Source organism: Hyla sarda, chromosome 2 (assembly GCF_029499605.1).
Source record: "Hyla sarda isolate aHylSar1 chromosome 2, aHylSar1.hap1, whole genome shotgun sequence".
In the NCBI taxonomy this organism is placed as follows: Eukaryota; Metazoa; Chordata; class Amphibia; order Anura; family Hylidae; genus Hyla; species Hyla sarda.
The window spans coordinates 72,697,516-72,722,959 of NC_079190.1; the positions used below are offsets into that span (position 1 = coordinate 72,697,516).

Genomic DNA, 25,444 nt, shown 5'->3' on the forward strand with positions numbered 1-25,444 from the left:
AAACCAGACTCTCCATACAATGCTATGGACAGTCCAGATCTGTGATACCTGTCACAACTGGAGGAACTGACCAATCAGAATGGCCATTTTACTGGTAAATCACATGTATTACTGAAGTGCATGCACTGACTGGTGTCTGGTAGCGCCCCCTACAGTACAGGGAGGAACTACAAGTTCTGTACTACTCCTTACCTGTGCCAGGGTTAGTTGCTCCTTTGGACACCAAGTAAGGGCGGCTCCATTTGGGACACTGTGTGTACTGTATAGGACCCTGAAGAAGCTCCTGTCCTCTACATAAACCATTGTTTCCCAACCAGGGTGCCTCCAGCTGTTGCAAAACTACAACTCCCAGCATGCCTGGACAGCCAGTGGCAGATTTGCTTTATCTGTATTAGTTATCTACTTATTTTTCTTTAATCCTCACTTTTTCCTATTTTTGGATGACATTTTGGGGCTTCAGAACCAATTACCAGGTTTCCATCGAGTCTCAACATATGATGGTTTCAACATACAATGGTCGTCCTGGAACCAATTAATATTGTAACTTGAGGGACCACTGTAAGGGCCTCTGCTTTGTTTTACCATGGAGCAGGAAGAGGACTTCTGCAAGGATTGAGGAAGACGGGGGGGACGTAGTTTTATCCATCCTTTTAGTTCACTTATGTCAGAAAAAGGTCAGAATTTCTACATATTGGTCCTGATTTACTAAGAGTGTTGTGTAGTTTTCTTTGTGGGTTTTAATTCCCTACAATTTTTTTCCACATTTTCCACTTTCCCTACATTTTTTTTTTTTACACCTGCTCTGATCTGTCTGGTTTTCTTCAGCTCTAATCCACCACATTTTCTGTGGAAACCTTAGTAAATATGTTGGGGTTTTTCAAAAATGTCAGGGTCACTTCCCCTTTTTGGCAACCCCTATCGGGTTAAAATGGAGAGTTGGTTGGGTTTTGATTTTTTGGCACAGACACAAATTCTGGCGCACAACCCGACAAAACAGGTCAGGTTTACAATAGCACATTAATGTTAAAAATATGGATGCAATTTTTACAATATTTTACAGACGTATTTTGTTACAATGAATTTTTTTTTTTTAATGAACCCGGTGGGAAATCCGCTACTATGACTGCGCAGGCCTCTGATTGCCGTCGGCACATCCGTAGCATAAAATATGCTGCAGATGAGCTCCCTGTGACCCTGTCCTTATAGATCTTTAAAAAGTGTATTGCTGCTAAAAAGTATCTGGAGGCATATCATCCTACTCTATGTCCAAGCCTGAAATCCCAGTGATTTAATTAATCCTAGTGATTCTTGCAGTGTTGGCTCCCATGTGTAAGAGGACCCCCTGCTTCATGGCTGAATGTAGCCTACAGTAAGGACTTCGTTCAGTCTATGCTGCTGTTTTACAATAGTTTATTAAACCACAAACAAAGCAAACATTATTTTGTTAAGCCCTGCACTAGAATTGTTCTTGTGAAGGTCCATGTTCACAAGTCGGAATTTCCATGTGGAATTCTGCATGGAGATTCCGCAGCAGCAGAGTCTGGTTAAATTCGAGGGGATTCTTCGGCGCTGTGCACACCTCATTATTTTTGCACCAGATGCTTCTGGTGCGGAAATTCTGATTCTGGTGTCCACAGAAAGAATGGATGTGGTCATTCTTTCTGCAAACTCCGCACGCAATGCATTGCAGTCTACGAGACGGCGCATTCCTGTGTGGTCCTAGTGCCAGCATGTTATAGCCTAAGCCTATGTCTGCAGAAAAAATCTCAGTGTGGACGTTCTGCAGACTGATAGCGCTGGCATAACAACATCCCAGCGCTAGGACTGCACAGGAATGCGACGTCTCATAGACAGAATGCAGAGGTGTGCACAGCGCGCCCCTAGACATCTTATCCCCCCCGCGATCTTGGCTGCGGCACTCCAGACATCCGGTGAACGGAGCGAACTTCGCTCAGTGCCGGATGACTGGCAATACGGGGCCCCCTCCCATAGACTTGCATTGAGTGGACGTGGTCGTGAAGTCCTAAGCAGGGCGTGGCTGTGACGTCACAAGCCTCCGGCGCAGCACCTGACACTCTAAACGTACACAGTTGCAGCAGGGAGATCGTGGGGGTCCCCAACGGTGAAACCCCCGCGATCTGACATCTTATCCCCTATACTTTGGATGTGACCAACTACCAAGAGAAGAGTGGGCACCACCTATAAGCAGAGTACCAGTCTGAGCTGTAAAAAGCAACAACAAAAGCACCAAGCAAAAAACAACTACACACTCAATTTGTTGATCTTTATTCGGTTCACATATAAATGCACATGGACTCACTTAATGTATTAAAATGCAAATGCCATAAAACAGATTAAAAACCACTAAGGGGGAGATTTATCATTGCCTTCCTGACATTTTTGTTGGCTGTAATTTGGCGCACAATTTTTGAGCAGTTAGTTTTTGTGAAAAAAAATTGTGCAATTTCAGCATAGACACTTTTTGCAAAACTGACTGTGAAATGCAGAGATTCACTATTGAAGTTGCAGTGGAAGATATTTACCATGTGCACCTTTTTGAAAAAGGCACAAAAAAGTGGACAAGCAGGGCTCTGCACACTGAGGACAAGCGGGGCTCTGCGCACTGAGGACAAGCGGGGCTCTGCGCACTGAGGACAAGCGGGGCTCTGCGCACTGAGGACAAGCGGGGCTCTGCGCACTGAGGACAAGCGGGGCTCTGCGCACTGAGGACAAGCGGGGCTCTGCGCACTGAGGACAAGCGGGGTTCTGCGCACCGAGGACAAGCGGGGCTCAGCGCACCGAGGACATGCGGAGTTCTGCGCACCGAGGACATGCGAGGTTCTGCGCACCGAGGACATGCGGGGCTCTGCGCACCGAGGACATGCGGGGCTCTGCACACTGAGGACATGCGGGGCTCTGCGCACTGAGGACATGCGGGGCTCTGCGCACTGAGGACATGCGGGGCTCTGCGCACTGAGGACATGCGGGGCTCTGCGTACTGAGGACATGCGGGGCTCTGCGCACTGAGGACATGCGGGGCTCTGCACACTGAGGACATGCGGGGCTCTGCGCACTGAGGACATGCGGGGCTCTGCGCATTGAGGACATGCGGGGCTCTGCGCATTGAGGACATGCGGGGCTCTGCGCATTGAGGACATGTGGAGTTCTGCGCACTGAGGACATGCAAGGCTCTACACTGAGGACAAGCAGGGCTCTGTACACTGAGGGCAAGTGGGGCTCTGCACACTGAGGACAAGCGGGGCTCTGCACACTGAGGACAAGCGGGGCTCTGCACACTGAGGACAAGCGGGGCTCTGCACACTGAGGACAAGCGGGGCTCTGCACACTGAGGACATGGGGGGCTTTGAACACTGAGGACATGAGGGGCTCTGAACACTGAGAACAAGCAGGGCTCTGCACACTGAGGACAAGCAGGGCTCTGCGCACTGAGGACAAGCAGGGCTCTGTGCACTGAGGACAAGAGGGGCTCTGAACACTGAGGACATGGGGGCTCTGAACACTGAGGACATGGGGGGCTCTGCACACTGAGGCTCTGTGACACACTCACGGCTCACACAGCAGGATGATCGCCCTGCTTGTCCGCCCACACTTCCTGTATTTGGTGTTCTCACAGAGACACACAAGCTGCAGGGACAAGACAGCATTTTTTCACTCAAAAATATATAAAAAAATTTTAACCGACGTATATTACAAATATACATATAATGGTTTTATCTACATTATATAAAACATTTTTGCTAACGACAAGCACACTATTATAAGCCTGTTCAAGTCACATGACACACGAGACTGGAGAGAATGTGCGTACTTTTCCCGGCTCATTCTCATGATCAGTTTGGAGTCGGAACAATCAGATCCGAGCTAATGTAAACTTTTGATATGGCTCTACGACATATCAATTTACTATAATTATTATTATTATTTTTTTAAATGGCAGTCCCATTTTTAAGGCAAAAATTTATTTTCCAGACAAGCCCTTTAAAGGAACAAGCTACTTTAAGGCTTTCAGACCACAGCAACATTTTTGTTGGTAATTGGTGATTTTTAAAATAACAAAATCATCATATACAAAAGTAAACAGTTCAAAATTATGTGGCAACGCCAAACCATGATGCGGTTCGGATTCTAAGTCCACATGGCAGACTGGCATATTAACCTTATACTGGCTACATTTTAAACGAATGCCAGCCAAAACCACCGATTCTGGCAGTACCAGCAAACTATTGTTACAAGCGGGTGTCTCCACTATTCCCTAACAGCAAATATTCGGAATAAGAAGAGTCAGACATGTTAAAATTATAAAATGCCCAATCCTTTGCTCTTGATGGAGATCAGCCACTGCCAGCAGTGTGTTTGTTCACCCTTCCCAAGTGTACTATGGTATAACTAGATAGCAGGGGTGTCAGTGACCTTCATTGTCCAACACCCCTGCCTACTAATATATCCTCTTGATGACAACATAATTTGCATAGTATAGGCATGTAAAATGTCAACCTTAGTATATAAAAAAATTTAATTTTATGAAAGAAATTATATATTAGAAAAATGTATATAAAACAGAATGTACAGCCTTAAAAAATAATTGCATATGCCAGAATATAATCCTGTCCGGCTGAAGCACAGGGTTGGAGAGAGTCCAGTAAGTGAGGGCGGGACTAGCACTCCTCTGTGCTCTCCCCTGTCCTATCAGACTGCAGCATTAAAACAGAGAGTGATAAGTTGAAGAGACCCAGCACAACAGAACAGCAGAACAGTGAGCAGCAGAACAGAGGGATTTGTGAGCCAAATACAGAAGCTAGACACATAAAAAAGACATGTAAAGAATATGTATGACCTAGTAAGTAACATATATAGGCGTTTTTTTCTGTGATACGCCAAATAAAAAATGAAAGCTTAGTTCATACTGTCCTTGACACTGAGCTTATGTAATTACAATGGATTTCCGATTCTCATTTTCAGATATTATATTCTATATTTATATACATACATACATACATACACTATACTATAACATTTTTGCATAGTTTATGTCCACATAAACAAGCGATTTCTTTTTCTGGAATACTTCCAACATCATAATTGTAATCCCAAGTCAACTCGGTCCCAGCTTTTATGAAGCTAAAAAAAAAAAAAAGAAAACAGTACAAATAAGAGACATGAAAGGTATTACAAATTGTGATTATATAGATTTCTAGAAACATTTAAGGAGATATCCAGTGCTAAAAAACGTATCCCCTATCCTCAGTTTCAGATCTAGGGCCCCCCGGCGATCTCCTGTATGGGGCCCCGGCAGCCCGCATGAAGGGGGCGTGTTGACCACCGCCTTCGGCAATCTCCGACTCTGCCATAGAGTTGTATTGAGGGGGCGTGTCAGCCCCCGCTTCGTGTGGGGGTCGACACCCGCTATCTAGCCAGCGAGCCAGGGCCCCATACAGGAGATTGCGGGGGGCCCCAGTGGTCGGATCCTTAGGATAGGGAATACGTTTTTCAGCACTGAACTACCCCTTTAACCCCTTAAAGACCAGGGTTTTTTCCATTTTTGCACTTTAATATTTTCCTCCTTACCTTTAAAAAATCATAACTCTCAATTTTGTATCTAAAAATCCATATGATGGCTTATTTTTTGCGCCACCAATTCTACCTTATAATGACATCAGTTATTTTACCCAAAAATCTACGACAAAACGGAAAAAAAAATCATTGTGCGCCAAAAAACACCATTTTGTAATTTTGGGAGGCTTCTGTTTCTATGCAGAATATTTTTGCGTAAAAATGACACCTTCTCTTCATTCTGTAGGTCCATACAATTAAAATGGTACTCTACTTATATATGTTTGATTTTGTCGTACTTCTGGAAAAAATCATAACGAAATGTATGCCTTTAAAATGGTAATCTTCTGACCCCTATAACTTTTTATTTTTCCGCATACGGGGCGGTATGAGGGCTCATTTTTTGCGCCGTGATCTGAAGTTTTTAGCAGTACAATTTTTGTATTGATGAGGACTTTTTGGTCACTTTTTATTCATTTTTTCATGATATTAAAAGTGACCAAAAATACACTATTTTGGACAATTTTTTTTGCGCATACGCCATTGACCGTGCGGTTTAATTACCAATATAATTTTATAATTCGGACATTTACGCACGCGGCAATACCACATAGGTTTATTTTTATTTACACTTTTCTTTAAATGGGAAAAGGGGGGTGATTCAAACTTTTATTAGGGAAGAGGTTAAATGATCTTTATTCACTTTTTTTTTCACTTTGTTCTTGCAATGTTATAGGTCCCATAGGGACCTATAACACTGCACACACTGATCTTTTACATTGAGACCTGAGTAATTTTGTATGCTTTTTAAAATAAATATTGGGGCGAAAATCACAAAAGAATTGCGAAACCACCATCACACACAGGTACAGACACTATATTATGAACTACTCTAACTTTACAGCCCCTGCAGCACAGTCAAATAGAAAACAAATTCCTGGAATACCCCTTTAATAACATAAATAAATGTTTAGTTTACAAGTCTGTGTACACTGGAAAAGCTTTATTAGCTTAATCGCAAGCTGTCTACTCATCTCAGTACATTGTGGTATATTAAATTCAGTTCCCAAGTCTTCCAATCTATTAAAGCGGAATTCTGATAAATAACATTTATGGTAAATTGATAAGGTCCTGTTGCTTATAAGAAACCACTAGTTAAAAAGGGGAGGAAATCTCTGTATGCAATGCAGCAATCTCCATTAAAGTTGACAATAGCTGTCTATTTTGCAATAAAACTGAACTGCTAGTTTAAAGGGGTTCTCCGGTGGAAAACTTTTTTTTTAAAATCAACTTGTGCCAGAAAGTTAAACAGATTTGTAAAGGACTTCTATTAAAAAATCTTTACCCTTCCAGAACTTTTTTGCAGCTGTATGCTACAGAAGAAATTCTATACTTTTTTGATTTTTTTTAGTCTTGTCCACAGTGCTCTCTGCTGATACCTGCTGCCCGTGACAGGAACTGTCCAGAGCAGCATAAGTTTGGAATGGGGATTTTCTCCTGCTCTGGACAGTTCCTGATATGGGCAGCAGTTGTCAGCAGAGAGCACTGTGGACAAGGCAAAAAAGAAATTTAAAAAAGTATAGAATTTCCTCTGTAGCATACAGCTGCTAAAAAGTACTTAAAGGGTAAAGATTTCTTAATAGAAGTAATTTACAAATCTGTTTAACTTTCTGGCACCAGTTGATTTAAAAAAAAAGTTTTCGGGGGCGCATGCGCACGGCTTACTGAGGAAGACGCGTCTGCTGTGAGCTCCGCACCACCCGTATCTATTTAGCCCTCTATAGCGCCATTGCCGGCTCCACCAGCGCTACAAACCTACTGGCCTGCTCCTTAGAATGCCCCGATCCCACAAACGAGGCTCGAACCGGGCATCACAGGCTCTTTCGCAATCAATCCCATGTTTTTTTCCGGACGGGGACCAGATACAAGATGGTGGCATCCCACTCCGCCTCGCCTGCAGGCCTCTCCAATAGAGACGACACGCAGGACTCCGCAGAACTCTCGCCGGCAGCGATCTTCCGTAATATCAACACTGTCTTTCATACCGCCTTGGCTAAAGCAGTCTCGGACTTTACCTCACAAATCCAAGAACTTGCTCAACGCCTCTCCGATAATGAAGCTAAGATTGACGAACTGGCCGACGTGGCTGACAAGAATAGGCGAGACATTGATGACCACGCTGTGCAGAAAAGCTCTTTAGAATTGAAGTTGGAGGACCTGGAAAATCGGTCTCGCAGGGCGAACATGTGAGTCCGGGGCCTACCGGAATCGTTGACGTGACCGACTTTGCTAAAACGGTCACCGACCTTTTCAACGAGTTGGCACCTCAACTTGAACCGGAGCTGCTGCAGTTTGACCGCATTCACCGGGCCCTGGCTGCACCCCGGAACCCTGATCTCCCGAGGGACGTCATTTTGAAATTACACTATCCGGAGGTACGTGGGTGCAAATTAAATACCGCTGGGGTTTCACATTTTCATTAATGTTCCCGATTAACCCCTTAAGGACCAAGCATTTTTCTGTTTTTACACTTTCATTTTTTCCTCCTTACCTTTTAAAAATCATAGCCCTTTCAATTTTACACCTAAAAATCCATATGAGGGCTTATTTTTTGCGCCACCAATTCTACTTTGTAATGACATCAGTCATTTTACACAAAAATTTATGGCGAAACGGAAAAAAAAATCATTGTGCGACAAAATTGAAGAAAAAACACCATTTTGTAAATTTTGGGGGCTTCTGTTTCTCCGCTGTACATTTTTCGGTAAAAATGACACTATCTTCATTCTGTAGGTCCATACGATTAAAATGATATCCTACTTATATAGGTTTGATTTCGTCGTACTTCTGGATAAAATCATAACTACATGCAGGAAAATGTATACATTTAAAATTGTCCTTTTCTGACCCCTATAAATTTTTTATTTTTCCGCGTACAGGGTGGTTTGAGGGCAAATTTTTTTGTGCCGTGATCTGAAGTTTTAATCGGTACCATTTTTTATTTTGATCGGACCTTTTGATCGCTTTTTATTCATTTTTTATGGTATGAAAAGTGACCAAAAATACGCTATTTTGGACTTGGAATTTTTTTGCGTGTACGCCATTGACCGTGCGGTTTAATGAATGATATATTTTTATAGTTCGGACATTTACGCAGGTGGCGATACCACATATGTTTATTTTTATTATGGTTACATATTTTTAATATGGAATTGGGAAAAGGGGGGCGATACACCCCACTGGCGATACACCCCACTGGACCACCAGGGACTGAATACAGGCACCTTTAGATGCCACTGTCAACTTTGACAGTGGCGATCTAAAGGGTTAATAGCCGGCCACGGCGACCGCATGTCGGCTATTAACACCGGCCCCCAGCTACAGGAATCAGCTAGGGGCCGGCCAGTATGATGCGGGCTCTAGTCGGGAGCCCGCGTCATACCCCGGTAACGGCCATTGGACGAGTATAGACGTCCATGGTCGTTATCGGGTTAATGGACGTTCCCACACAGTCTGACCCATCCCCGGCCCTGCCTCAGAGGGCCTCACGACCGGGACGCACCTGGACCACCGCACTTCGGGACAACCGTCCTACCCGTACATCCAGGGTGGAAGCCTTACCGCCATGATACAGCATCTGCCGTGCTTTCTTCAAGAACTTCTGATATCCCGAAACTTGCAGCCTGCTGGGGACTCCTTGCCATTTTTTACTTTTTGGGCGTTTTTACCTTTTTGGCAGATTCTTCTCCAGAGGCCTGTGTGCCCTCTTAACTTCTCTGTTTTACCCTAGCCTATTCTCATTTCTCTCCTCTTCCTTCCCTCTCTCTCTATTTTTTCTTGCCTTTGCCTTTTTCCTGCCTTCTCCCTCTCTCTTTCCTGGAGGGTTTCTCCTTAGTTGCCAGCTTTTCTCTTACCCTTTGCCTCCCTTCCGCTTGCTTTCTCGTCTTTGGCTCCCCTACTCGTCCCTTAGTTTTGTCCCCCTCTGTTCGGCTCTTTTTTTTGTTACTTCTCCCTCTTTCTTATTTTTTCACCTTTCCTCTTCTTTTTGCTTCTCTACTCTTCCCCCTCTTTTCCTCACGTTTCTTCCTTTTTTCCCCCTGCTCCCTTCCCCTCTCTTTCCTTCCCACCTCCCCCCCCCCCTTTTTCCTTTCCCTCTTTCTCTTTTCTGTTTCCTGGCTCTACTGTCACTTTCTACAGCCTAACCTTACAGGGTGGTAGCCTGTTAATAATGGGCTGGGTACGGAGCAGACTACTGTGTCCTGATGCCCAATTTTGGAGGATTGGAAGTACGATGGCTCGCCTTGCTGTGTTTGCCATCTTTCCTGGACTTCGGTTGTTTTTTGTTCTTTGTTTTGTATGTCTATTGTTTTGGTTTTTATTGTTTTGCCTATGTTCGCATGGCCAGTCATTGCTTTTTCTGTATTTATGTCATGTTTTATGCCCTTCAGGTGACGACCTCTTTTTCAATTTTGGTTTCCCCCCGGGACTGCTTTCCCCTTTTTGCCACCACTCTAGCTGTCCTGCTCCTTTGTAATGTGTAGGATTGTTTCCCATAATGTCCGGGGGTTTAACTCTCCTTACAAGCTGGGAAAGCATTCTGTGATTACTTACGTCACCAACCGGACGTATTGTGTATACAGTAATCACATTTTACTCTGGAGAATAGGCCTAAATATTTTCATAGGTCCTATTCCAGATTTTACACGTCTTCCTTTGTATCTAAGAGCAGAGGTGTGCTTGTATTATTGCATAACTCTTTTCAGTTTACGGTGACCTCGACTTTTGTCGTTCCGGAGGGCAGGTATTTGATCATCTTGTGTGATTATTATGATAAATGTATGTGCATTGTGAATACGTATGCTCCTACTGATCATCCTGTTCCTTTTTTTTGCCTTTATGTGCTCCATGTGCTCCAGTAAGGCCAAATACAGCTGCGGCGTGTTTAAGTTCCCGCGCATGCGCGAACCGCCGCGGGACGGGAGAGCGCAGGCGCCGCACGACAACGAGGCAACTCCTCAACAGAGAGGACGCACAGAGATGAGGTAAAAGGATGGGCTCGTCAGAGGGGCATACAAGTTTGTGATAGGTTAGCGGTAACACCCACACCTGTGAGTAGGTACAGATGAGGTCAGTGAGTGGCCAGTAGGCCGCTCAGAGATGTAAACGGAGTCTGGATTGGTGGTAACACATTGCCCACCAGTGATGATGTAAGCCTACAGAGGTCATAAACAGCCATCGCCACCATTTTGGATTGCAGTTGCCATACATACCTCTTGAGAACGCCGCGGTGCGGCGAAACATGTAGGGGTGGGCAATCTACAATATTTTAAACTGCGCTCTGACAGCTGTACAGCGCTGGTGTCTGCAGCACAGCACTATGAAATAAGGGAGAGATTCCCTATTATATTTCACCTGTCAGTAGCGATTTTAAAGCATTAAGTGGGAAAGTTTTAGTTATACCTTAATAAAAGTTACTTTTTAAAGGGTTGATTAATAAGGTTTTTTTTTACCCCGGGCTTCGGCCTTGGGGTTTGGTAATTTTGTGAATACGTATGCTCCTATAGATCATCCTGTTCCTTTTTTTGCCTCTATGTGCTCCATGTTGGGCTCCCTCTTCTATGATACTTTACTTTGGGCCAGAGACTTTAATTTTGCAGTTAGTGGTAAATTGGATTGGTCCAATACTGTGTTTCGCAGGACAGGGACACAGCATCGACTGATACATACTTTGCTTGCAGACTACCACTTACCACTTGGAGGGAACATAACGGTACATCTCGAGGTTATACTTATTTTTCTCCTGTCCATCATCATTATACGAGGATTGATTGGGTCCTGAGCAACACACAGTCGTTACCTTCACTAATGTATTCCCGACTTGTCCCAGTGTCTTGGTCGGACCACGATCTTGTACTAACTGTTTTCGATTTTGGTCCACGGACCTCTACGCTTTTCGATGGCGCCTCAACAAATCTTTATTGACTATGCCCAGAGTTAGAACGAAGCTAGAAGGGGATTTAACAGGTTATTTTGCTTCCAACAGGGACCCCTCTGCGGAATCACAGTGGGTTTGGCTTGCACATAAGGCTTATATCTGCAGCAGGATTATTTCTCTGGCCACGGGTATAAAGCGTGACAGGCTCTGGAGGCAAGACTGGATAGGTTGACTCTAGCTCACCAACGGGCCCCCTCCTAATACTTGTTTAAATCGTTAACAGATACCAGGGCTCAGCTGGACGCTCTTCTCTCTGTAAAAGTTGAGAAAGCTCTCCGTTGGACGGGGGCGACATATTATTGGTTTGCCAACAAGCCTGATCGTCTACTAGCTTCTATGCTTAAACACACTACCTCCTTCAATAGAGTTAATTGTGTCCAGCTGCGTCCTGGTCTTCGTACCTCCCACCCGGACCACATTTATGATGCGTTTCACAATTTTTACTCCACCTTATATACCTCTCCCTCTAATTCCCCTGCTTGCAGGGTTATATTGTGGGATCTCCTTTCTGCTGTGCCTTTGCCTTCTCTCTAGACAGGGAAATGTTGAATGCACCGATAACTGAGGAGGAGGTCTGTAGTGCAATTGATAGTTTGAAAACAGGCAAGTCTCCCGGCCAAGATGGCCTCTCCGCTCCTTACTATAAGCATTTTTCCTCTCCTTTTCTTCCTCCCTTGACTTAATTTCTTAATTCTCTCTTTACTGTACCTTCTTTGTCTCCTGATTTTCTTGATACTCTCATTACTGTCCTTCCCAAGCCTCATAAGGATCTTTTGTTTCCTGCTAATTACCGTCCTCTCTCTCTTCTTAACATAGACTCTAAACTTCTGACTTCTATCTTAGCTGCTTGTCTTAATCACTTTCTCCCCACCTTGGTGCACCCCGATCAGGTCGGATTTATCCCTGGTCGTCAGGCCCCCGATAACGTCCGTACTATACTGAACCTTATACATTGGTCCAATACTACATCCACCCCCATGCTTGCTCTGGCCCTAGATATCGAAAAAGCCTTCGATAGTGTGACCTGGCCTTATTTATTTGCGGTTTTATCTAAATTTGGGTTCTCTGGACCATTTGTACATGTTTTGCACCTTTAATACTCCCACCCAACTGCTTACTTCAAGTTACCTGCTACTGCTCCGAAGCCTATCTCCATCCAGTGAGGCACAAGGTAGGGTTGCCCCCTGTCACCTGCGTTGTTCGCTTTGGTAATGGAGCCTTTAGCCGCCTTGATTCGCCAGCACCCTGATATTGGTGGTGTCTCGGTGGGATCCTCCGTATATAAGACAAGTCTTTTTGTGGATGATCTTCTCTTGACTCTGACTAATCCACTGGTGTCCCTCCCCAATTTATTTCACCTCTTAACCACTTTCAGTGAGCAGTCGGGTCTTCGGGTTAATGTCACAAAATCTGAGGTTTTGTTTTGTAACGTCCCCACCCCTATGCAGCATCTCATTTCCCTAAACTTTGGATTTAAGGACTCTAGCAGGGTCTCCTGTATCTGGGAGTTAAACTTACCAGTTCCTTACCTCTTCTGTATCAGACTAATTATCCCCCTTTATACCGGTCCATTAGATCTGACCTTCGAAAGTGGGACTTGCCGCATATATCTTGGCTTGGCCACGTGAATGTGCTTAAAATGGTAATATTGCCTGGTCTACTATATCTTTTTCGTACTTTACCCATCCCTGTCCCGTTGGGTGACCTTCGCCTCTTCAGCGTGATTTTTTTTCATTTATCTGGAGGGGAGGCCGCCCTAGGATTAATAGGACACTCATGCATTACGATAGACGGGTAGGTGGCCTGTCTGTCCCACATTTTATACGCTACTACTAGGCTGCTAGATTGGCACAGTTGGCCTTGGTCCAAGTCCCTAAGGGTGAACCACGTTGGGTCGTCTGGAATCTCAGCTCTTTTCTCCCTATTCTTTTTCATTTTTACTCTGGTCTTCCTGCCCTGTCTCATTGCTCTTACCCTCCTCTGCTTGGATTGCTCTTCATGCTCTGTGTGCTTTAAGATTTCTCTTCAGTCACCCATATCCCCTCTCCTTCCCTTTCCGGCTAACCCCCTTTTTAAGCCTGGTCTCCAGCCTTCTGCCTTTCATTGGTGGATCGACGCCGATTTAACTTGCCTATCTAAGTTTTTGATCCAAAAGCGTCTCATGTCGTTAGATGTCCTTATCCATAGATACTCGGTCCCACCACGGGAACATTATAGAGCTATCCAAATGCTGTCATTTTTTTTCATCCCTCGGGCCAAGATCGTATGAGGTCACCCCGACCCCCTTTGAGGCTTACTCACTTTATACCCCAGGCCTTCCTGGCCTTATATCTTCCCATTATGCATAAATTAACTCCCCTACTCGTGAGACAGGAAGCTCAAGTTCATGACCAACTGGGAGACTGATCTCCATTCAGAACTCTCCCTTTCCCAATGGCATGCCTGTTGTGATTCCGTTAGCAAGGGTAGTTGGCAAGTGTCCCTGGTGGAAACCTCTATCAAGGTCTTACATAGAACGTACCTGGTCCCAACAAGACTGCATTCTATCTATTCATCCGTGTCTCCCCATTGCTTTAGAGCTTATGGTGCTAGGGGCACGATGTACCATAGGTGGTGGAGTTGCCCGGAGGCAGTGTTGTTTTGGCAACAATTACTGGGGATGTTGGCTGATATTCTCCCGTGCTCGGTATCTGCCACTCCTGTGTTCTGTCTTTTGGGTCACAGGCCTAGTAGGATGCCATATCGCATATTTCACTTAGTACAGCATATCTCACTGGCTGCTCACATCTACATTGCCTCACAATGGAAGCAGCCTATATTGGCCCTGCCTCCGGTTATAACTCGTATTAATACCATCATGCTTAATTAGAAACTCTCGACGATTCGGGAAGATACTGTTGAGAGGTTGAATATAGTTTGGGAACCATGGATATCTTCTTCGTATAGCCCCCCCTGTCTCTCATTGTTTTTCCCTATATTAAGGTACTCGAGAGTGTCATCAACTGTTACCCTTACTGTGTTCTACTCTTGCATCATGATGTCCTGTCTATTGATTTCATACCATATTATGCTTACTGGCTGTTGTATTTTATTGTTTTTGTGTCTCCTCAAGGGGATTTGTTCCTGTTCCTTTACTGATGCTTTAACATTGCTGTAGGTTTTCTTTTTATTACAATAAAGCGTCTTGGTTTGATTGTAAAAAAAAAAAAAGGTTTCCACCAGAGTATCCCTTTAAGGGTATGTTCACACGGTCGTAACTCTGGTAGCTTACACTATAACTCAATTTATACATCTGATCTCCTATCCAAAGGACAGGGGATAAAATATATAATTTGCAGGGGTCCCGCTGCTGGGACTTTCACATGCAGATGTCCCACTGCTGGGACCCCCACGATCTCAGTGCAGCCCCCGGATTTCTGTGCCAGGCGCTGCCTCCGAGACATGATGTCACGGCCATGCCCCTCCATTCATTTCTATGGACATGAATGGAGGGGGCATGGCGTGACATCATGTCTCGGTGGCAGTGCCCGGCACAGAATGCCGGGGGCTGCACTGAGATCGTGGGAGTCCCAGTGGCGGGATCCCTGCACGGAAATTCCCCAATAGTGGCAGATTTGCACACTGCCGGAGGACCCATTTAAGTTAATGGTAGCATAACTCGTAGCGAACATATAGTGTAAAAGGCACATATTCTACAAAATATGAAGCATTTTGGCCACATCTTAACATTGACTTATAGTCTTAGCAGTTTCACTATTTTTGATTAAGAATACTAACCTTTTCGTGAAAAATGCAACCCAGGGAATTTTTCGGCAATGAGTTTCCACAAAGACTTGCTGCACAAAAAGGTTTGGCAAACAGCTATGCTATAAGATAAAAGGAGAAAGGAATGCAATTATTAGTATCTTTTATCCGGTTTACATTCTGTTCTGATAAACTGTGACCAACTATACATTTAGCTTAATTAAACCAAAATTAACCCTTAGTCAACTGTTAATGCATTAGTTAGGATGCAGGTTTAGAATTATAAATTTGCAGAAAAAAAAAGGTTTACATGAAAGTGGCACACTTTTGAGTTTAAATGGGTACTCCACCCTTAGACATCTTATCAAGTATCAAAAAGTATAGTGGGATAAAAAGTCTGATCACGGGGGTCTGGCTGCTGGGACCCCTGCGAACATTTATGTTCAGAACGCAGGCTGTGCTAGTCTCCAGGCGGCCGTGGTTGTCACGCTCGCCTTCATTAATGCCTATGGGAGGGGGGGTGACGGCTGTGGTCGATCATAATCGGGCATGGAGCGGAGTTCATTCCGTGCAGCGGACTACTGGGGTGCCAGCCAGCAGATCGTGGGGGGTCCCAGAGGCCGGATCAACCCCCCCATGATTAGACATCTTATCCCCTATGTCTAGGGGTGGAGTACCCCTTTACGACACTTTCTAAGACAAATGTCTGACAAAAGGACGTGGTATTAACAAAAGGAAGCTTTCTTCTGTAAAAGTGCGACAACATGCGCCAATGTACCAGATTCTGCTGCAGTTTAAGCCAACTAATAGTCTAAACTTAAACAAGACAGTCAAAGAATGCAGCAGATTTATTAACAGTGTCTAGTGTAGGTTTACACTAACGATTAGACAGTATTAATCAGTGCTGTGGAGTCAGAGTCTAAGGAAATTTTGGGTACCTGGAGTCGGCAAACAATGCCACCCACCCAAGTCAGTGTCGAAAAATTATTTTCAGCCCTAAAAATAATAAAGTCTGACTTAAGAACCTCTATGAAAGAGGATATGGCAGAGGCAATTCTCTTCCTTAGAACTCTACATTGAATTGATTTGCATTTGCTAAGCCTATAACTACATTTCAAAATTAATATAAACCATTTCTAGGTTTTACAGATTTTGTTTTTGGTTCATATATAGATAAGCTTTATTTTTGTTCTAAAACAACCAAAAGTCTCTATGACAATGCACCATTGCTCTCAGACATGGCTGCCACTACCTTAGCGACTCTTCCTTAGAGACAACTACTTCCGCCCACGGTCCGGATGCACCACGGAGGTCCCTGGCTACCAATAATCTGTCCAACACTTTTTTTTACTACACTGGCATGTCATTCCTGCATGTCACCACCTGGATTGTATTCTCATCTTGATTCTACTTGTCTTTATTCATACTAATGTCGATTATTTGTTTTTTCTGCAAGTGATGCTTCATTCATTGCATTGTAGTTTAGCCCCTCCCCCTTTTATTTTGGTGCCAAATGTAACTGTATTTAAACCCTGTATGTACTGTATAGCACTATCACTGATCTGAAGAAGGGGGCGTTGTCCCCCGAAACGCGTTATCATGTTTACTTTGCTTTATTCTCAATAAAGTGGTCCAGCTTTGTTCCACATCACTTCTCTGGTCCGATCCTTCTTTTCCACACTGGAAACCACAGGATTTTTTTGCATAATTCCATGGTATTTTCTCCAGGTTTGGCAAGCCCTTTCCTGAACCCTTGGCTGGGCAGCTGTCTCCAGCATTGTTACCCCGCTTGGTGGGTTGATACACGAGTTTTCCACTCGCTCCAGGTGAGCACCCATTACTTACGGGCAACCTGTGCCCACCTGCCTCTACTTAATCATTCCTTCTTTATTTGCGGTAACACACTAGGCGCCCCCCGCCGGTCTTTACTTTTCTTTTCAAATACATATTCTACAGAAAATTGGAGTTTTAGCTTTACAATAGCCGGAGAGCAACTTGAACCAAGGTTATTGGTGGGGGTCCCAGCATTTGGACCTCCACCAAAAAAAATGGGCTGCTTATTCTAGAATGCCCAGGCCTATTTTTGATTCCAGTCCGCCCCTGCCTGTAAGTCACTTATATAATTGTTTATTCTCTTGACTGTGTCCCATCAATGCTGTAGTCACTGATATCTTTGTGACATGTATGTTGCCTTTCTTTCCTTCAAGGAATGTATAAAATACATTTGAATATTAATACGTCGGAGTCAGAAGTACAAAAAACTGACGAGTCGGAGTCGGAACATTTAGCTACCGACTCCACAGCCCTGGTATTAATAAATCTGGGCCAGTGTCTGTTTATGTTCTTTGTAATCCCTTATAACATGGCCAAATGGCTTTGAATTATATTTAAAGACAGGAGGCCTCACATTATATTGCATTTCTTTCTTTACTGCAACAAATAGCAGCCAAATATTAAAACTTTTTTTTTATAACATTTTGAAGAAAAAACTTGTAGGTACAGGGTACAACCTAATACAATAACAACTGTCCAATAGTAAAGTATCCTAGTTTATAAAAGGATCTGACTGCTAAATAACTGCCTCTTCCTTTGCTGCTCCGTAGTCACAGATAAGTGTGGTCATTCTTTTTCCTATCACAATCCTTATTAAATTGTTATATTCAATGAATTATTTCACTTAAACTCATATATTGCCATTTTTACATTGTTTTATCCCTACTCTACTATATCTACATTTTCATACACCTTATCCCGTTTCATATTTATTTCCATTTAATTTTTGCCGCTGCCTTTGGTCTTTCATTAGCATTATCTTTATTATCATTCCCATATATCTCTTATTAATACCGCTTGTTCCCTCTTTTCTTTATCCATTCGCCGCTTACCGCATTCTCCCGGTATCGCGCACCGCCGTCTTTACAGTGACGCACTTTTCCCTCTTCTCGTGATATTATGGCTCAGTTGGTGATCAACTGAGCCGTTTCCGCCCACTCCTGTCAGACGTGGCAGTCTCTAATCCTGTCACCAGAAATTCACCTCAGCTCCTGTCAGCTACCTCATTCTCTGTTTTCCTCAACAAATCTATAGGTGTCCTTTTCAGGACATTATAGTTGTTTCATTGTTTATTCTCCCTACCTGTTCTTCATAAATAACTGCTTTTTTACAGTGCGGTATCTATATAACCTCACTTTATAAAATAATACATTTATTTAATTTATTATAATATACCTCTATACAATATTTATTACTCTAATTTATTGAATACTTATTGATATTTAATTAATTACTTTTAATAAATTAAAATATATATAAAACTTATTTACAACCTAAAGAGGGTGAATTATCTGTCCGGAGACCAGATTGTTCTGTATCAAAATCTGTTCAGTCAGCTATTCCCAATGCTATGGCCACCATGCAAGATTCCATAACTAAATTACGATCCCACTAGTTCTAGACATAGAAAAAGTTACTATACAAGTGGATCAAGACATTGATACAGGCTTGCACCCCTCCTGCAGCCATTCTTCAAGTGCCCCTCAGATGCACTTTTTACCCTCTACCCAAGAGGAAGATCACATAAGTCAGGTTAAAAAATCCTCTAAAAAAATCCTCCAAGAAATCCTCCTAAAGAACAAAACCCAATTCTTTTGATGACATTTCAGATAATGATACCTCTGCAGAGGATGATGATAATATATCAGATTCAGATGACCCATCCTTCCAAACAATTTACTCTGACAACAGTGATGCTTCTTTTGAGGACTCTAATGTCCCAGAATCTCTCATACTTAATAGCGCGGGAGAACCATTTTTTAACCCCGCTAATATTAGACACCCTAGATCGGGTGAATAGATACCCGTTTTCAAACAACATTTTTGGGAAGGCTGGGAAAAGCAGGGGACGATTTCCCAGCCGAGTCGCACATTTTAAGTCCCATTAAAGAGCCCTACCTCAATATGACATGGCCTCTCTTCCCTTCGATCTCGAGGAATCGGTTTTATAATCTATGTAGACGATATTCTCATTATGGCCAAATGAGAAGATCAATTCAATCTAGCTTTACTCCATATGGAATGGACTCTCTCTCTCTCTCCTCTCCAATCTAGGATTTCTCATCAACCTGGAGAAATCCAGTCTCTCCCCATCCAAAGAAGTGGAATTTCTCGGATTTCTCCTAAATACTCACACTTCTTTATTAAGTCTTCCATCCGAAAAATTGAAGACTATCAGAAAAGAAATCAGATCATTACTCAAAAGATCTTAGTTCTTTACATGCAATTGCCAGAATAGTTGGTCTTCTCTCAGCATCCATCCAAGCAATATTTCCAGCCCCTTTACATTACTGGACTTTTCAACGTTTAAAAATGTAACGTTTTAATATTTGGCTGCTATTTGTTGCAGTAAAGAGAGAAATGCAATATAATGCTCGCCTCCTGTCTTTTATAAAAATCCATATTTTCCATCACTAAAGGTAGGAAAATCTCCAATTGTCACTGTCATTTCAAAAACATGCTTGTTCAGTGAACTTTCACCAGTACTATGCCATGGCATAGCAAAGAGGAGTATGTGCTGTGCTGTGATTGGCCAGAGAAGTAAAGGAAGAGCCTGTGTGTGTATTGCTTGCAAACAACCCAGCTCTAGCCTCGCCCCCTGAAATGAAGAGAATTAGTCCACAGGGAGTGGACTTTCAGATGCTCAATAACAGCAGTAAAAGCACTAAAATCATTGCCAAGGATACAGAATAATTTAGAAGTTCCAGAATCTAACACTAAGTGGTCTGAATGCGAAACTAGAGATATTTGGTTTCCTATGAATTTATAGGGTAGCCCACAGCCAGAATGTTTTACCAGTGTATGGACCGGCCATCCCATCTCCAAACAGATTTTCATTTTTTTTCACTCCTCAGAATACATTTTTTTGCCTTATTATAATTTATCCATAATAATTCAACACAATTCATCTAACGAGACTTTAACTAGTTCATACTATGCATTTGTTTGATTAATCCAATTTATTAATGAATTGTTATATGACTATAGATCATTTATCATGCATTAAAAGGGGTACTCCGGTGTTCCAGCGTTCTGAACATTGATCGTCATAGCCCCGCCCACTCCCATAGTCTTGTATTGAGGGGACAGGGCGTGACGTAATGAGGGGACAGGGCGTGACGTCACGAGGGGGCGGGGCTATGACATCACGAGCTTCCGGCGCCGGCTACAGCGTTCGGAACAGTTTGTTCCAAATGCTGAGCAGCGGAGTACCCCTTTAAAAGGTGCTGTCCAGGAACTTACATTAACAAACCGTCCAATATTCCCTTCTGCGGAAGCATCCAATACGTAAATGTTTTCTTCTGTGTGAAATTCTGCAGAGTCAGAAGTCTCTTTGCCACCACTCTGGACAGATGAGCTATTGTCATCAGATATGTAACCAGCTTCATCAGCCAGGACACTGTTACTCTTCATTTTAGGTGTCACCTTAACTGTCGCATTTTCATCCTCACTGTCAACTAAATTAAAGAAATATTAATCTACATTATAAACAGCATCTCAGTAGTGTTTATTGTATATCAGAGCTATCTCAGGAAATTACCTACAGCCAACGTACATATCCATACACTCCATGGGGAAAAAACAGAACCTATGTGGGTTTATTGGTAGAATTTTTCAACTCATAGCTGCAGACACATTTGGATAGCTGTTAGGGTACAAAAAGCAAATGTACCTTTCCTGGAGCTGATGGTGGTTGCCAATTTTATAAAATTTTTATAATATCTTAGTCAAGTGTCAAGAAAGAGAGGACAATCAGTCAAGTGCCCAGCATAACATGCCTCCTTGCTTTCCCTGACCTACCAGCCACTCCTTGACTTAGGGCTGGGCGGTATGACCAAATATGTGTATCACGGTATTTATTTTTTTTACTTACGGCGGTTCCACGGTATATAACGGTATTTTCTCACAATCCCCCCCCCAAATCATGTGACCCGCCAGCGCTGTTCTGTCCCCCCAAATCATGTGACCCGCGCGCAGTGTTCGGCTCTCCTCCCCCCCCCCCAAATCATCTGACCTGCCAGCACTGTTATGCTCCCCTCAATTAATGATCAGACCAGCGGGGTACTACTCGCTGTTGGGGGCTGCCGGTGATGGACCTCACTGTACGCCAGTTGTCTCCAACCTACGGACCTCCAGTTGTCTCCAACCTACAACTCCCAGCATGCCTGGACAGCCAACGGCTGTCGTTTGTAGTTTTGCAACAGCTGGAGGTCCGCAGGTTTGAGACCACTGCTGTACGCTGTATCCCTATGCCCGGGCTGCAAAAGATACAGAAAATAAACTTTTAACTCACCCACCTCGGCCACACGCAGGGGAAGGGGGAGGACAGCCGTCAGCCTATCACCAGCCGGAGCAATGTCCCGCCCCTGCCAGTGATAGGCTGAGCCCACTGTCATGTAAGAAGCCGGCTTCTTACATGACAGTGGGCTCAGCCTATCACTGGCAGGGGTGGGACATCGTTCCAGCCGGTGATAGGCTGACGGCTGTCCGGCATTCCAGGGCCGACGTAGGTAATTTAAAAGTTTATTTTCTTTATCTTTTGCAGCCCGGGCATAGGTATACAGCGTACAGCAGTGGTTTCAAACCTGCGGACCTCCAGCTGTTACAAAACTACAACTCCCGGCATGCCCGGACAGCGTTGGCTGTCCGGGCACGCTGGGAGTTGTAGTTTTTAAACATCTGGAGGTCCGAAGGTTGGAGACCACTGACGTACAGTATAGAGTTCCAGCGCCGGTGTGGGCCCGTAACAAAGAGGAGGAGGGCAATACTTGACATCTGTGAGTAGTACCTCGCTGGCTGGGCTGATAATTAATTGGGGGGAGCAGAACAGTGCAGGCGGGTAACATAGGATTAGTTCCCCGATGTGGGCACAGCGCTCACCGGCGGGGCCCAACCGGTATTGCGGTATGGGGGAAAATTCATATCGTGAAGCCCAAAAAATTCGGTATGAACCGGTATACTGCCCAGCCTTACCTTGACTTGCATACTGATAAGGCCACTAGACACCAGGGATCGCTATTTATCATAACATTAAAACAGTTAACTGTCCAGCATCTGAGTGATCCCCGGGTGGTCATTACTGGCTGGCGATCGGCTGCTGATAGCAGAAGGCACCGGCCAGTTATGTAGCAGTTCCGAAGCCCACCCCATACTCCTGACCAATAATGCAAATGTACATCATGGGTTGGGAAGGAGTTAACTATCAAGCTACAGCTGCAGTCCAAAGCAACACACTGGGTTTTATGCAATCTTGTGGAAAACATCTGTCACTGTTTAGATACAGCGCTGCAAAAAGATATTGATAAAGATAAGAAAAAATCCATCATAAATAAATAAACAATGTGATGTAGTTCCAGACTGGAATTACATCACTTTAATAGAGCGCAGGGCAATCAAAACCCACACACTGGTCTCTTTCCTATCGTTTTGTAGATACTCTGACCTAGTCACCTAATCATCACAATTTGGCACTGGATAGTCTGCATTCACATTTTAGTCAGGTTACTATGAAAAAAAAAAACACATCATGTGAACACAGCCCAGCAGACATGTATCCTTACAGTCCTTTAATCACAACATTGAGCAAGAAACGAGTCTTTTTCGTGGTATTGACTTCATGGTAATGATGAAAAGTTCTGCTGCGGGATTTTACATCGTTACTGTGAAGTCAATATTATATCACATGATCACCCATCACAGCTCCCACCATTGCGGGTGCAATGTTTAGTATTTTCCTCAAGTGTTGTGTGTGAGCAAAAATGTTTTTAGGAGAATACCGCAGGAGTTATCAGGCCTTTTTTTCCTTCAAGGCAGGGGTACTCAACTACTTTTAGTAAGGGTCTGCTTCTCCCGGTCTGCCACTCCATGCGCCTGAAACTAATACTGCGACACACTGTTCCCCAAGGTAGAATATAATTACAAGAAATATCCCAGAAAAAAGGATCACTATACCCTCTTACAGTCCCCACCTAACACTTAACTTTTAATAAATGTTACACAAATTGATGGCACAAATTCTTAAAGGAGAACTCCAGAATATAAAAATTGTCCCCCATACTGCCAGCAGTAAATAAATAAAGAGGTACATACCTTCCTCCGCTCCCCCGGGGCCTCCGGTAACCGGCTCCGGTCTCCGCCGCGATCCACGAGTCATACTGCACTCAGCCAATCACCAGCCACAGTGAAGTCCCGGCTTGGCCGGTGATAGGCTGAGCGGCAGTGTGACATTTTCGGCCCCGGCAGCAGGTGACAGTGTAGTGAAGAATTTTGTGTCTTGAAGCGTTTTGTGTCTTGAAGCGCTCAGCCTATCACCGGCCGAGTCGGGGCTTCACTGAGGCCGGTGATTGGCTGAGTGCAGTATGACTTGCCGACCACCGACAACCAGGAAGAGTATCGCGGCGTAGACCGGAGCCGGTTACCGGAGGCCCCGGGGGAGCAGAGGAAGGTAAGTACATCTCTATTTTTTTACTGCTGGCAGTATGGGCGACAATTTTTATATTCTGGAGTTCTCCTTTAATCAAAAATACTAATATCAACAGAGTACTTTGATAATGAAGGCCCTAAGGTTTGGCAATGTGCACCGCCCCATTATCCTCTTCTAACGTCATGACTTGCTGGTGGTTGCAGTCCACCAGCACACTTATAAAGACTCTGGCAACACTAGACTTTAAAACATCAACACATGTAGCTCCCCTGACATGTTTCGCTCAGCTAAGCGTCTTCAGAGGTCTGTGCTAATTTCTGCCGAAAAAATAAACATGTTAATTTTTTTTGCCATAATCTGCTAGGAAAAGCCTATCATCAATAGGACCTTTCTGCTGTAAAACTTCAGGTCTAAAGAAGCAGCGGTTCTGGGTAGTGCAGATCCACTGAGGAAATCTAGTGAGAAAATTCCTCTCTGAATTTCCTCAGTGTGCATGGGCCCTGCTAAAAGCAGTTTTCTAATAAAAAAATAAGTGTTTATGATCACTAGTAAGACTTGGACATTTTCATTCTCATGTGGTAACAGTAGTATGTCCAAAGACAAATAAAATACATTTTATTTTACCCAAATTTTGCTTTGAACATTTCATTACTCACCAGGACGCTGCATCTTAGGAGAAGCAGGAGGGGTGAAAATCTCATCTTCAGAACTGTGCTGCATGGTCACTGCACCCTGGGGTGAAACAGGAGTTGTAAATATGTACATACAGATTAACTGTTACTGAATATCTTAGTATTATAGGAGATACATATTTATTTTGGTGTGTCAAACCAATTTCTCCAAGCAACAGGGCGGGATGAACAGGAGCGCCGAGACCAGGTACTAAGGTAAAAAGATTTTTTTCCCACAATGCAATGCAGCGTTTCGCGGTGACCCGCTTCCTCAGGAAGCGGGTCCCCGCGAAACGCTGCATTGCATTGTGGGAAATAAATCTTTTTACCTTAGTACCTGGTCTCAGCGCTCCTGTTCATCCCGCCCTGTTGCTTGGAGAAATTGGTTTTATTTGGATTTTATCGGCGTGGAGTAGCTGCAGAGACCGCCCTGTATTGCACCTTTATCCATGGTTGTACTTGGACGCAGTACAACCTCCTTTGGTAAGCGCAATTCACACAGTGCGTTACCTATTTTATCCCTCGGTGTCACACTACGGAGCGCATCCTTGTTCTCTTTTTTACTTCATATGTTCTCATTGTCCTACAGTTCAAGGAGAAGGGATGATTTCCCCTGAGAAGAGGGCTCATGGGTAATCTATGTTTCTGCAGCTATTCTATAGAACAGCTTGGCAGCAAAAGAGGACCTAAATTATAAGTGGTCCATGGTAGCCAAATATACATGACTTGTTTCATTTTATCATGGTGCTCGGTCACAAGAGACTCCATCCAATGTAGAGGGTCAAGCGTTGTTACGCATTCTCTTATGGAGGGGACTTGGTTTAGATCTTGTGAATAGAGTGCTAAGACGGCAAGCCCGCTAAAGGAAACAATCTCTGAATTGCAATGCCAGCACTGATGAGGAACCCCAGGGTAGCATTTGTGGAGTAATTCAAGCTCTGTGTCCAACCTGGTTAAGACTTTAAAGTTAAGTTCTTGTGCCAACAA

The 25,444-nt window shown here is 43.9% G+C and overlaps 1 protein-coding gene across 1 annotated transcript in view; it reads right to left on the reverse strand.

The window, feature by feature from the left end:
• SETDB2 (SET domain bifurcated histone lysine methyltransferase 2) overlaps positions 1 to 25,444 on the reverse strand; it is a 228,918-nt gene that overhangs the window by 169,557 nt on the left and 33,917 nt on the right. The window contains exons 10-13 of the mRNA XM_056560069.1: positions 24,443 to 24,518; positions 20,606 to 20,820; positions 15,344 to 15,432; positions 5,028 to 5,139 (exon numbers count right to left, since the gene is read on the reverse strand). Of these exons, the coding sequence (XP_056416044.1) occupies positions 5,028 to 5,139; positions 15,344 to 15,432; positions 20,606 to 20,820; positions 24,443 to 24,518 (492 nt within the window). The remainder of the gene's footprint in view (positions 1 to 5,027; positions 5,140 to 15,343; positions 15,433 to 20,605; positions 20,821 to 24,442; positions 24,519 to 25,444) is intronic.